Below are 13,550 nucleotides of genomic sequence, written 5' to 3'. Positions count from 1 at the left end.
CGCCGTGGTGGGTGTTTATCCACCGGCTGGTGATGCTGCTGCTGCTTGAAGGATGCACCATCTCCCGTCCCCGCTCCATGCTGGGGTGCCTCGGGGTGCTCCCCCCTCCCGGCACCATCCCCCTCTCCAGCCAGTGCCTTTATTCGGAGCTTCGTCCCCTGTCCCGTGCCATCCACCAGCGCGACGGACCCGTGGGAGGAGAGGCAGGCGATGGAGCCACATTGCCCCCGCCATAAAACCAGTCTTGGCCGTGTCCCCCCCATGCTCCAGCCCCGGCCGTGGAACCACAAGCGGCTCCCGGCTTCGCCCGGGCTTCCCGCCGTGGTTCTGGGCTTGAGGGCAGGAGGCTGCAGCCCCTGGGCCCGGCGTGGGGGGCGGCGGGGCCGTGGGTCTCCCCGGCTGGCAGCGAGACGCCCGGCCGTGCTCCCCAGCGCGGGCGATGGGGCCGGAGGAAGCTGTGGTCGGCAGCTCCCGGCTGCCAGGGCGCAGGTTTGAGTTAGTCACCACAAAATAATATTGTGATTGTTCATGCAAAACATATCGTAAATGAGGCTGCTGGGTTTGGGTGGTTTTTTTTTTTTTTTTGGTTTGTTTTGTTTTTTTCTATTTTCTTTTTTTTTCTTCCACGGTAAAATTGGGTGCCACCGGGCGACACTGATTGCCGGGGCCGCTGGCCTCCCTCCTGCCCCGGGGACACCGGCACCGCACGGGAGCCGGGGCGGACGCCATGCACCCGCAGCCTCACGCCAAGGTGGGGAGCCGGGGGGCTGGGGGGTGGCGGGAGGGGCGCGCACACGTGCGTGGGTGCACAGTGCAAGGGGCGCAGTGGGGGGGGGGGGGTGCGGTGCAAGGGTGTGCACCAGGCGGTGCAAGGAGTGGGGTGTTTGCAGGGTGCAAGGAGGGTGCTCTTTAAAGGGTGCGTGCGGGGGGGGGGGGGGGGAGAGTGTGCGCAGCGCACGGGGTGTGCGTGTGCATGGGGCAGCGTGTGTGCAAGGGGCTGTGTACAGGCGCGTGCAGTGCGTGTGTGCGCACGGGGCAGCGTGCGCGTGCAAGGGGCTGTGTACAGGCGCGTGCAGTGCGTGTGTGCGCACGGGGCAGCGTGCGTGTGCAAGGGGCTGTGTACAGGCGCGTGCAGTGCGTGTGTGCGCACGGGGCAGCGTGCGTGCGCAAGGGGCTGTGTACAGGGGCGTGTAACGCATGTGTATGTGCAGAGCAAGCCCACGGATGTAAGGGGTGTGCACACAGTGCGTGGTGTGGGTACGGGGCGTGTGTGCGCGCGCGCACAGGGGGTGTGCAACAAGGTGCGCACAGGGGGTGTGCAAGGTGTGTGTGTGTGTACGGGGCAAGCGCGTGCACGGAAGGGGCGTGCACACGGTGCACGGGGTGTGTAACGGTGTGAGTGCACGGTGCCAAGGGGGGGGGATAAGCGGGTGTGTGCGTGTGTGTGGGTGTGTGCGTGCAAGCGGGGTGTGCAGAAGTGCGGGGGCAGGGGCGGGCAGCGGGCGCTCGCACAGCACAGGTGTGGGCGCCGGGGCGGGCGGGGGCGGGGGTGTGGGGTGCCGTATCATATCGTACCGTATCGCGCCGTATCGCGCCGTATCGCGCCGCACCGTCCCGGCTCCGGCGGAGGAGCGGCGGCAGTGAAGGCGGGCGGGCAGGCGGTGGGCGGGACGGGGCGGGGCGGGGCCGGGCGCGGCGGCGCTGTAAACACGGGGCGGGGCGGCGGCGGCAGGGGCGGGGCCGGGCCCGGGGCAGGCGCAGGCCTAGGCCCGCCCGCCCGCCCGCCCCGCACACCGCCGCCGCCGCCGCCGCCGCCGCCGCCAGCCCAGCGGCCGGGCGCCCAGCTCCGCCGCAGCCGGCGGGGAGTCACCGTGAGCGGGGGCCGGGGGGAGAGGAGGAGGAGGAGGAGAGGGCGGGGGGCGTGCGGGTGAGGCGAGGCGGGGGGGGGGGGGGGGGGGGAGGCGAGGCGAGGCGAGGCTGTGGCGGGGGGCGGCGCGGCGCGGAGCTGCCGCCTCAGCACTTTCGGCAGAACAATGGGGCCGGGCGGGGGTGGGCGGGAGGGGCCGGGACGGGGCAGGCGGCGGCGGCGGTGGCTCCGCTCCTCCTCGCCTCACGCCGCTCCTCCTCGCCTCACGCCGTCCCGCCTCGCCCGCAGGCAGCCCCGATGGCCAAGCAACCCCCCGAGGTGAAGGCGCAACGCGACGGCGAAGGCGGGAGGCTGCCGCCGGCGGCGGCGGAGGGGCCGGGCCCGGCCGCGCAGCTGCGTCCCGGAGCTCCCGCCGCCCTGCCGGGCTCTACCACCGCCACCACCGCCGCCGCCACGGCGGGGCCTTCACCGCGGGGCCCTCCCGCCAGCCCCGGCCCCTTCGCCACCCGCTCGCCCTTCTTCATCTTCGTGCGGAGGTCGCCGCTGCTGTCGCGCTCCTCCAGCGGGTACTTCTCCTTCGACGCCGAGCGCAGCCCCGCGCCCCTCAGCTGCGACAAGGCCACGCAGACCCCCAGCCCGCCCTGCCAGGCCCTCAGCCACTGCCTCAGCGCCATGGGTAAGGTGTTGGGGGACGGGGGGGGGGACGGGGGGGGACGGGGGACGACGACGGGACGGGGGCTGCGGCGGCCGGAGCGCACAAAACCAGCTCCCGTCACCATCCTCTTCCTCCCCAGCTTGGCAGCAACACCCTCCGCCCCTCTCACTTTTGTTTTCCCGTCAAAAGATGCAAAAATGCAGCTTTTTTTTTTTTTTTTTTTTTTTGGTAGCGATGCCGCTGCGCACCTGCACACGCCTCCTGCATCCCGCCGTCTAGTTTTTTTCGGGATGCTGGCTGTGGTCGAGCACCCCCCGCGCCGGAGCGGCACCCTGCTGCACCCTCCGCTCGGGTGCAGCCCTGCCTGAGCGCCCGCCGTACCTGCGGGACGGTTGCGAAAGGCCCCGCCGGGGGCCTTGAGCCGGTGCCAGGGCAAGCCGTGGGGCGCGCGGGGGGCTGGCGGCCGGCGACCCGGCCGATTCGGGGCTGGCGGCGGGCTGGACGCTCGCCCGGGCAGCTGGGGGTGTGGGATTTTTGCAAGCTGGCCGGGCCCACTGAGCAAACGTGCTGCTGGGGAACACCCACTCGTCCAGCACTTTTTTTTTTTTAAATAGTATTATTATTTTTATTCTTTTCCGGGATGGGTCAGTCCCTGCCTGGGGAGGAGGGGAAAAAGTTGTTTAATCCAGCTTCCTAGTTAGGGCTTGCTTCTCGCAAGGCTTTACGCGCTGCTTTTTGCCAGGGTTTGCGCACTGCTGCGAGGTAAGTGACTGCTCACTCGTTTTGGGGTTGTTTTTTGTTTTTTTTTTTTTTTTCTCCTGTTTCTTTCTCGACAAGCCACATGGTGTCATAGGTACTAGGGTCAGATAGCTCCCGCTTGTTTTGGCGAAACCCAAAATTGGCGCTTGAAAGCAGCGTGGTGGCGGGCGGGCGTGTGTTTACATGTGGCTTACCAGGTAAGGCTGGGCTGAAGCCTCTAGTGGGGAAAAACACGCCTGCCGGAGCTGCTCGAGCCACCCAGCGATGCTTTTCCCCTCTCGTGATTAATTCCCTTTAATTGGAGGAAACCTTTTAACTTCCGCCAGGCAGAACCGGGGGAAGGTGGGATCGAGGCAGGTACCACGTCGGTAGCGCTCCTCGGGGGATAACAACTGCCAACTCCAAGCTTTACATGATCAAAACATGTTCTTTTCTCTGTTGTTGTATGTTTTGTTTTGGTTTTTTTTTTTTTCTCCCTGGTTAATGGCTGTGGTTACAGCTGCAGAGGGCTTACTGTAATGTGCCCTTAGGAAAGATTTTCTGACATTATTGCAGTAATTACAGCTTAATGCAAGTTTCACAACCTCGCGTAGCGCAAACACACGTGGCACAGCCAGGCAAGGATGCTTGAGTTCCTCGTCAGGGAGAGCTGCAGCCAACGTTTTAGCAGCGAGTGACTTTTGGGTTTTTGTTGGGGTTTTTTTGGTGCTCCAGGAAGAAATAGAAGTTTTCCTTGATTTTTCTGAGTCCCTGCTTTTTCATCGTTGTAGGAAAGCTGTTGAAATGCTGGTCTTACTGGAGCCTTTGTTCTGTTATTGTTGCTAGGGGCATCATCCTAAACAACTATAAGCAAATGGAAAATATTCGAGCTGTTTAAGTGGGACCCTTGGCTAGTCTCAAACACGATTAAGCTGGGAGTGCGGATCTGCGGAGCTGTTTTATCCCCGGTCAGGGACCGCAACTCCCAGGCTGTGACTTACCGTGCAGCTCGCCTCGAGAAAGGGCTGTGGGTTTGCCCCGCGCACCTCTTCCTCGGTCCCCTCGCCTTGGCGGCTTCCCACCGGCTGTGTGCCGTGAAGTTTTCCGCGCGGAAAACGGGTCAGTCCCTCTGGACTAACCCAAGGAAGCAAAGGGTGTAATTTTTTGTTGTGTTTTTAGGCGCTGACTGCAGGCTGAGAGATGGAGAGCTTCTCTAGGAAGCGTAAGCAAGTGGCCTTTAATAATAATAATAATAATAAACAGGCGTTTCCTGTAAGCAAGAGCAGTTTGTGTGCGATAGGTGCTCTCGGGCTCTCCCGTGGGCAGCGGTGGACTGTTTCCAAGGCTGGTTGAGCAAAGCAAGCTCATGCTCTGCCCTGAAGCTGCTGCTTGTAAATCTCATAAAACCTTCCCCAAAGTTTTCGGTGATGACGGCCCAAATAACAATTAAGCGCTGGAAGTGCCCCTGCCAGACAAAAAAGGCGGAGGCAGCCCTGGGGAATTACTAGATGCCTTTGGTTGTGTGCGGGGGTGTGAGCGAGTGCTAATTGCTGGAGGAAGAGTTGTTCCTGGCGTGGGAGGTGGCAGGCAGCGATGCTTCGGGCTGTCTCGCTTCTCTGACAGCGCGAGGGGGTACAGCCGGCCACCTCCAAAGCCTTTTTTTGGGGAAATGAGACGAAAGCAGCAAGGGGATGTTCTTGGATAGGAGGTGGGAAGGGTTGCAGTGCTGGCTTGGCATATCCGGGAAGATGCTTTTGGGGATGAGTAGGAGAGGAGCAGGGATGAGTTTGTTTGGCTGTGCCAGGGAAGGTATGGAGGAAAAAGATGAGCCTGCTTTTTTGCAGAAGAGTATGGCAGGGGTGGTGGTTGCTTGCCGTAAAGTTACCCAAGACAAGAAACCCACCCTTTGGTGGGGTTGTGTGAATTTTAGACTGATATTTCAAGTCTTTGGCTCTGAGCAGGAGCAGATAATTTTCTTTCGTTGGGTTTTGTGTTCAAAGAGCAGCTCTGTCTCAAGGCACGGGAGCGCAGGGTTTGCACGCAGGTCTTTGGGATGTATTTGGAGCAGGCATGTGCAAGTGCTCTGTAAATGGGTTTTCCCGGTCTGTTTTCCTGTGCTGTGGAAGAGGGGAGAGAAGCAGCATGAACCTTTTGCTGCCTGCGAAGGAGATACTCCGGGTGCAATAAGTGAATTTAAGGGGGAAACCTTGAGCCGAGAAGCTGGCGGTGTTGTCCCTGTTGCTCTCGTTTCGGAGCTGCTGCCGTTTTCTCCCTGAGCTTCACACACGGTTCATCTGAAGGCGTGCTCCGAGGAGGTTTTCTCCAGGGGACTTTGGATGACCAAGCCTGGGAGGTGGAGGTGCCATTTGGAGTCGTTTTTTTCTAAGCAGGGACCGCAGCGTCACCGTGCCAGCCCCCGACTGGAGCATCCCATGGGCTAGAGCGAGATGCAGACATCCCGGGGGTGCCAGTGGCCTCTCGGTTTGTCCCCGTCCCCACGGCAGCCGTCTTGCAGTCGGTGGCGGGCGCCGGCTCGTGGTATGACTGGAGGCCCCCCCGAAAGCACCTCTGACGGGTTTTGGGACCAGTTATGACTGGACCCTTTTGACGCCACTGTTCAGCAGCGCCACAGAAAGTCCTTTCTGAAAACCTCAGCCCGATTTCGCTCTCAGCCACCAACCCCAGCCTTCATCTCTGGAGCGGATGAGCTCTTGGGTGCGATGCTGGGGTAGGGGGAAAGGATGGAGAAGGGGGAAAGGATGGAGAGGGTGTCGCACCTCTCCCCCATGCAGTTTTCCCTGCATCCCTGGGTCTCCTCGCATCTTTTTCTCCCGTCTCCCTGTTGTGTTGGGTGTTGGTTTTTGTTTTGTTTTTTTTTTTTTCCTAGCTTAGCTCTTGCCAGGAAAGGCAGCCCGGGGCCGGCTCTGGTGACAGCGGTGGGATTTTGGATGGTCGCCCCGCCCGAAATCCTGTTTGCATTCCCGGAGCACCGGGGTGGAGTATCGCGAGGGCTGCGCTGCGTTTCATTCACCAGCGAGGAAAATAAATACGCCGGGGCCGTCCCCGGGCAGGCGGCGGGTACTACTCCTGCGCTACTACAGCGTGAAAACAAAACAGATCCCCGAGCCAAGCAGTGCTAGTTTGGCTCGGAAATACATTTTCCAGTCAGGTTGGAGCCAGGCTTTTATTTAAATTTTTTATTTTTCTTTTACTGCCCCACTAATCCTTTGAATATTTTGAGATTGGAAGCTGTTTCTATTCCCTTGTGATTCCTTCTAAGCTGTCGTGCCAAAACGCTCTGTTTTGTTTTGTGCAGTGGGGTTTTTTTTGGGTTGTGTGGGGTTGTTTTATTTTTTTTTTGTTTAGTTGTTGTTTTGGTTTGGGTGTTGGTTTTTTTTTTTCCCCTTAAGGCTGTGATTTCTTGCTCAGATCCTGCACTTGGGTTTGCAGGAGGGGGAAGAGACGAGCCAGGTACCGTACGGGGCCGTGCCTGGGTCACAGGCTGCTCCTTTCTCCCTCAGCTATTTGGGGGATTGCGCGGTGGCTTTATCACGTGTCTAATAACCTCTTAAAATAGAGACTGAAATAGTACAGTATAATTGATACATTAGCTCTTTTTTTCCTCTTATAAGCAAGTGCTGTTTTCCTGCGTCGGGTTTATTTTCTGCTAAAGTGCAGGAAGATGCTGTTTGAGAGGCGAGCGTCCTGGTTCCCTCCTGCGGACGGAAAGTCCTTCGGTTTGCTGGAAGCGCGGTTTCTCGGCGTACAAATCCAATTGTGGCTTTCTTCTCAGTACGACAAAACCAATCGTTTTCCTTTTCTTGTTGGGCACTTCAGAGCTGTTTGGGGAAGAAATGTGAGAATTTGATTAAACTACCCAGACAGAGGTTTTTTAAGGCTAGAGAAGGAGTTGCTGCTGTGCCTGCAAGAAAAGATTATTTAGAAAGAGGGGGAAGAGAAGGTTTTGCGAGGGAAAGAAATTGGAGAGTGGCATCTCAGCTTTCCTCCCTGTTTAAGAGGGGGCCAAAGCTTGGATATGCCAGAGGAGATGCTCCTAAGGGAAGCTTATAATAAAAAATGAACACGTAGAGGCCTAATAATATAAAAATAATATGGAATAAAAGCCTGTCCTGCGATGCACATCTTAAGCAACGAGTCCCATTTGCGCTGCATACCATGCGCAGGCCCTAGCAGCCTGGCACCTGCACAACTCCTAGTAGCTGTATTTAAAAAAATTAAAAAATAGTAATAATAATAATAATAAAAAAAAAAATAGTAGTAGTCCATCGACTCTTGCCGAGTTTAATAGAGTACTTATTTTTTTGTTGTTGTTGTTCATCTGTTTCAAATGCTCCGGTTTTGTTCCGTGCAGCTTCCCAGTGGCAGTCTCACTCATTAGCAGAAGACGTACAGCCCGAAATCTGGATTGCACAGGAGCTGCGGCGCATCGGAGACGAGTTCAATGCCTCCTATTGTCCAAGAAGGGTAACTTTCATCTTTTCACTTTCCATTTCTTTACGCACGGTCTCTAAAAGGGAAAAGCTTAATCATCTCTGGAAACTAGTTCTGCGGTGAATGTTTCATTCACTCAAATGTAGAAAAGGATGCGCGGGTGGTTGTGTTCGCCTGGATGCAGGGGCGTGCTGCCTGCGCCGGCGAGTCATCTGCTGCTGCTGCAGCGTCATTAAATCAATTAAAAATAACCTTTAAATTGGGACTTGAGGCTTTCGGCTATGAAGTTCGCAGTACCTTTCGTAGCACCCAGGGCCAGTAAAGTGTATTGCTGGATTGGGACTGGACCTGACAATAATGAGGAACAAACTTCTAAAAGTTAAGAGGCAGGGAAAGTTTGGGTGTGTTGGGGTATTTTTGGGGTGGCGTTGGGAAGAGCCGCTCTGGAAGCGGTGCCCGGCCAGGAGCCGGGTGCCGGCACCGGCATTTTTAGGGAGAAGTGCAGGGAACGAATGCAGTGGGTTTCTGTGCCCAGCTCCCAGATCCTTGCCGCTGAGGATTGCGTGCGTGGAAGCGTAGTTGCAAATAAGAAACAGGGACGGACTTGGTCTGATAACTTATTTTTCTTACAAAGAGTGTGCCAGAGCTGTTTTGAAACACGTCTATTTATAAGACTGTAAACTCTCTCACCTTCAAGTGTTGCAACAAAAATAGGTGGCATTAATGCAAAAAAAACCCCAACCAAACGCACCCCAAAACAAACCAACCCAGACAGATGAAGTAACCGTACTTTTCAGAAGAGCGTCGTTAGCCGGTAACTTGCCTGCCAAACGTTATTGACGGCTGCATGTTCGTGCATGTGGCTTCTGGTCCATCAGCTCGCCCTTGCGCTCGTCTGTGGGAAGAGGAGTCAGAAGCATGTTAGGTAGCAGCGTTGGTGATGAAATGCTGACTGCCCGGATCTTCATCCATCCTCCCCGGCTCGTGAGTCACTCCTGCAGCGTGTTTCCTCGCCGCTCCCAGGGTCCGTACGGTGGATGCCTGTAGGCGGGGGCTCTCTCCCAAGAAGGGGGCCAGTCTGCTGCGGTCCAGCTCCTTCTGCACGGCCTCTCTGCATCGCCTTGCTGGAGACTTCTCCATCGGCTCCGTTTTCTTCCTGAATGCTCTGGCTTTCCTGACTTGCAACAAACTGGCGATAAGCTGTGTTTTGTCACGAAGCTGGAACGCTCATCTTGTGACCTCCTCCATCCAGGCTGATCCCTCGTGATGCGAAATACCCGCTTTTTTTTGTTTGTTTGTTTAAAGGACATCTTTTCAATGAAAGGCAGGGACCAAGCTGGTGCTACAGGCCTTCAGAAGGCTGAAGGCACCTGGTAGCAGCGAGCTGATCCAGAAGGGCTGGCAGACACGCAGAGTGCCATGCCGTCCTTCTCCCATCTCCTCGCTGGCTCCTGGAGCGGTGCCTTAAATTCGGAGCGCAGGCGAGCCCTTTGAGCGCCTTCAGTGATCAGGTTTGTGATGAGCAGTGAATGTCCTCCCCGCATTACCTCGTGAGGACTGGCTCCCTCGGCGCTGCCCGGCGTGGGACCTTGCACGCTGGAAATGCGCGCTGTGCACGTCACGCCGCCCCGTATGAAACCGCAGTCTGTGCTGCGTGGTGTATAAGAGGGCGTGAATTTAACGGGGGGGCCGAGGAGGTGTGGGAAAGGGTTTTCCCCACAGGTCCGAGAGGGTGGGTGTGAAGCCGGCGGCAGGATGGGGCGCGGGTGCCCGGTCGCAGAGCATCACGCAGGTTTGCACGAGGCGGTTCCCGGCGCTGCGGCCGAGCTTCCAACCTGCTGCCCCAGGGAGAGAGAACCGAAACGCAGAGGACCACGTCCTGCTTGCTAGATGACATGAGCAGAGGCTGTCGTGCGTGACCCTAAAAACACTTTGTACCTGGCTTAATTAGCATCTGACGAATTCTCGCTTCTTGCACCCAGAAACGAGGAGGTTTCAGAGCATTGAAGCAGTTGCTTGTAGAATTAGCGTCCCTGATGCGCTTGGTTGTTGCTTCGTGGAAATGCGTCTTTTCCTTCTGCAAGCGATCCGACAGCTCCGGAGAGCGGGTGGTCTCTGCCGAGCGGGAGCCCTTCGGCAGGAGGGGGTAGGCAGGACGCCTTGCCGACACGCCTGGCTCTGCCGCTCGCTGGGGTTTGCCCTTTAAGCGCGAGGTTAGAAATGGGGAACTAAGAGCCCTGCCAAAACGGCACTTGCTGGGCAGGTCGGAGCTGTCGGACGGGTCGGGGCCACGCGTTCCCCATCACGTTCCCCATCTGGTGCGCCCTGTGCGTCACCCCCTCCTGCCGCCGCCCCCGGGGACCGTCTCTTGGGCAAGACAACGGGGAATCGGGCAACTCGCCATCCAGCCCCTCTTTGTCCCGACAAAGCTCACGGGTCCAGTGAGCGGAGATGGCCACGGGACCCTCCGGCCGCGGAGACCAGCTCCACGCCGAGGCTTTTGCCGGCAGAGGGTGCATCGCTTGGCTGCCGTCGCGTGCCCCAAGCTTTGCTGCCCGCACCCGAGCTGCCTGCAGAGGTGGAAAATGTTTCAACTCCCTACTGGTTTTTTTTAATACCTCTTTATTAAAGAAAACCTAATTTTGGCATTTCTCTTGCATCCTTCTCTAAGCCCGTTGGGTTTTTCTTGTTTGTTTGTTCCTTGCTCTCTGCTGTGTTGGCGGTCAGGCAGCGCACTGGGCTTAGTGTCACGCTGGTGGGGGGACAGCCCCCGGGTGGGTAAATCCCACTCGTGCAGGGGACCCGATGCCCTGGGGTGCAGGGATGCCCCAGGGCGGGAGGTGCGCTCGGCCCGGGTACCCGGCTGGAGGATGCTCGAGCATCGTTTCTCCATGGCAACAGCTCCCGGCTGCAGGACCGCCCGCGTTACGCCCCCGTAGCGGGAAGGGCAGTTTGCATATCGGTGTCAACAGCGTAATTTCTCTCTCTGGGGCATGCACAGGCATGATTTTACTGCACTAAATATAGCCTGAATCGGATTGCTTTGGGACGGTATAGAGAGGGAGAGGGGGCACCTCTGGGCTGCTCTTTCGCCATAGAAAAAAGGCTTAAAAAGAAATACTCCTTTGGTGATTGTTCCTTTTTCTTTTCGTTGTACGCTGTTGTGATCCCTTGCTCCAGGGAGGAGCGTTTCGGTGCCGTGTCCGGCTTGCCGTGTTTTGTGAATGAGGCGGTGGTTACGCCTGGAGCGGTCTGAACTAAAATCCGTGCGTCGTCGTCGCCGCAGGCAGGGACCTGCCTGTGCAGAGACTGATGCTGCTCTCCCTGCTGAGGGATTTTTTTTTATTGATTTATTTATTATTTTTATTTTATTTATTTTTTTTTTAATTCTAATTTTTTCCTCTCAGCCTTCCCACACTGTGGTTTTTAAAACCCCCTGACTGTGCTAGCAGGGCTTGCTGCTCCTTTGCCATCTTTCAAACCTCCCGGCAGCATCACGCGCTTCCTGTGCCCACGTGCAGGGGCTCGCATGTGACATCCCTGTTGAGCGGCGCCGTGGCGGCCGCCTTCAAGGCAAACGTGGCTGGGAGCGGGCAGCTTCCACCCTTTGAGTATTATAAAGCTTTTTATTGAAGGAAAACGTGAAAGGTCACGGGGTTTATTTTCATTCTTCGTAAAATGCTTGATTTTGCACCTCCGAAATATCTGCGTGGCACCGCGCAAGGTGTTCGTAGCACAGGGGCTTCGCACTGGAAATCAAACTCACAGTCTTGTTTGTTTTTTCCTTTTCCTTTTTTTTTTTTTCCCCCCTCCTCTTTCGTTTTAGGGTTTCTTGGATAACCAGGCGGGAAATCCCCAGATTGTCATTTTGCACCTCCTGCGTCACATCATCCACCTCATCTGGAGGATGTAGTGAGCGCCGGGCACATCCCGAGGCGCAGGGACTTGTTTACTCATTGGGAAAGCCTGGGGAGGACGGACGGACGGACAGATGGACGTGGGGCTCCCACCCTGCTTCTCCCCCAGGACGCACGGCAGGGGCCATCAGATGAGGGTGGACATCCCACGCCGACCTGCTGGGACTCTCCGATGCAGGATTTTGTCCGAGAGTGGTGTTTACTGCATTAGCTCTCAATTCTTTTATTGTTTTTTTTTTTTAATTATTATTTTTTATTTTTCCAAAAGAGTCTCAGAGAAAATATTCAACGGCGATGGAATAATTTCTTTGCCATCGTTTCTGGAAACCTGTCGGCTCGTCTGGGATAAACCCTGCAGCGGGGAAAAGGAAAACCTGAGCCGCCTTAGTTTGCCTTGCAGACCTTATCGCAGAGACTCGCCGAGCCCTCCCCTCTCCCTTTGCCTCCTGGGCGGGCATTTGCCCATGAAAAAGGATGGCGATGATGGAAGAAGGGCAGAGGGATTTAAATCAGCACTTCTTTTACCTGTAAATACCTAATGCTAGCCCAAATCCACCTTTGTTTGCATCATGCAAATAGCCTATTTCCTGCTGACTGATTTTTTTTTTTTTTTTAAAAATATATATTTTTTTTTTTACGCTCTGAATTTCAAGACTTAGCTGTCAGACTCCCAGGGTCCAAAATATCACAACCAACCAACCAACCAAAAAAACCAATCCACCAGGTTGCCTTTTTTTAGAAATCCTTTCTATAAAATGTGTGAAAACGCTTATGTATTGTATAATATAATATATAATGTTGGTGACTGAGTAATTCAGCAATAAAACGTTCTCGGAGGCAGGTAGAAAGAGTTCCCAGCACACCGGAGCTTTGCACCCGGAGACGACAGCTCCTGCTTCGTAATTTCAGGAACTGTTTTAAGTCGTGGCTTGTACCTTGCTGTTGAAGCCCGGAGGGTTTTTAAGGCGCTGGATTTTTTTTTTTTTTTTTTTTTTTTTTTTCCCCCTGGGATCCTCTGTGTGTTCGGACAGGACAGCCTGGAGCCAGGGGGATGAGCGGGACAGGACCGGCGACGTGAAGACCCCAGATGCTGGTGCGCAGGGATGCAGCTGGAAGAGGCGCCGAAGGATGCCGACCTGGTACGGATCCACCCGGGGGCTTGCCGTGTGGGGTCCGTTCCCCACCGACTGCCACGTCTCCTCCCAAACTGCCGTCCTTCCCCCCCTGGGAAGACCTGACCGGGCGCTCGATGCCATCCCAGGGCATCTTCCCTTCCACCTGGAGCCCCAGCGGCCTTGCCGGAGGAGCCCCGAAGGCTTGTCGGAAGAAGCAGGTCTATCGCCTCGGGGGGTCCCGGCCCCGTTGTCTCCGGTTCATCTGGCGGGCGAGCGGCTGTTGCACGGTGGGCGCTTTCGGGAGGGCGGCAGCTCCGGCCACCCCCGTATCTATGCACAAACGTACCCCCTCTCTGCCGCCGGAGCTGCCCTTTGCCTCTGGCTGGTGCAGGTGGTCCTCAAACCCACTTCCAAACGCCACGGTTTTATTTCTGGTTTCACCAGCACCATAGGAAAAAAAAAAAAAAAGAAAGAAAAAAAAAAAAACCCCAAACCCAAGCCCACGATAGCGGTTTTTCCTGCGATACGCCTGCAGGGAGAAGCTGTTGAGTGCCATGTATGATTATTAGTGTTTTTAATGATGGACAAACTGTACAATCTGACCTCTGTGCACTGGCTGCCTGTGCCTGTCGGGTAGGCGAAGAGCCGTGGTGGCGGGTGCGGGGCTGCGTGCCTCCGATTGCACTCCTCTGGAGGATTACCGAGCGATTTTTTTGTTTTAAATTATTATTTTTTTATTTTAAATTTTTTTATTATCTCTTTTTGGACCTGCAAGACGAGCATCGGTTGCAGGAGTTGGCCTCAGC

General features: G+C 56.3%; 1 protein-coding gene across 3 annotated transcripts; it reads left to right on the top strand.

The window, feature by feature from the left end:
• Positions 1 to 2,161: 2,161 nt before the first annotated feature.
• Positions 2,162 to 12,216, top strand: BCL2L11 (BCL2 like 11). Of its 3 annotated transcripts, XM_050893779.1 has the most exons (3): positions 2,162 to 2,543; positions 7,633 to 7,745; positions 11,539 to 12,216. In XM_050893779.1, exons 1-3 carry the CDS (start codon positions 2,165 to 2,167, stop codon positions 11,623 to 11,625), a joined length of 579 nt encoding a protein of 192 aa, XP_050749736.1. In that variant the 5' UTR covers positions 2,162 to 2,164; the 3' UTR covers positions 11,626 to 12,216. The 3 variants fall into 3 exon arrangements, with proteins under 3 accessions (XP_050749736.1, XP_050749735.1, XP_050749734.1); XM_050893778.1 differs by lacking the exon at positions 11,539 to 12,216 and having other exon boundaries at positions 2,165 to 2,543; positions 7,660 to 7,853; XM_050893777.1 differs by lacking the exon at positions 11,539 to 12,216 and having other exon boundaries at positions 2,165 to 2,543; positions 7,633 to 7,853.
• Positions 12,217 to 13,550: the final 1,334 nt, after the last annotated feature.

The sequence above is a fragment of the Gymnogyps californianus genome, chromosome 3 (genome assembly GCF_018139145.2).
Source record: "Gymnogyps californianus isolate 813 chromosome 3, ASM1813914v2, whole genome shotgun sequence".
Lineage (NCBI taxonomy): Eukaryota > Metazoa > Chordata > Aves > Accipitriformes > Cathartidae > Gymnogyps > Gymnogyps californianus.
Note: the sequence above shows the minus strand (reverse complement) of the source record. Positions and strands in the feature narration are given on the sequence as shown.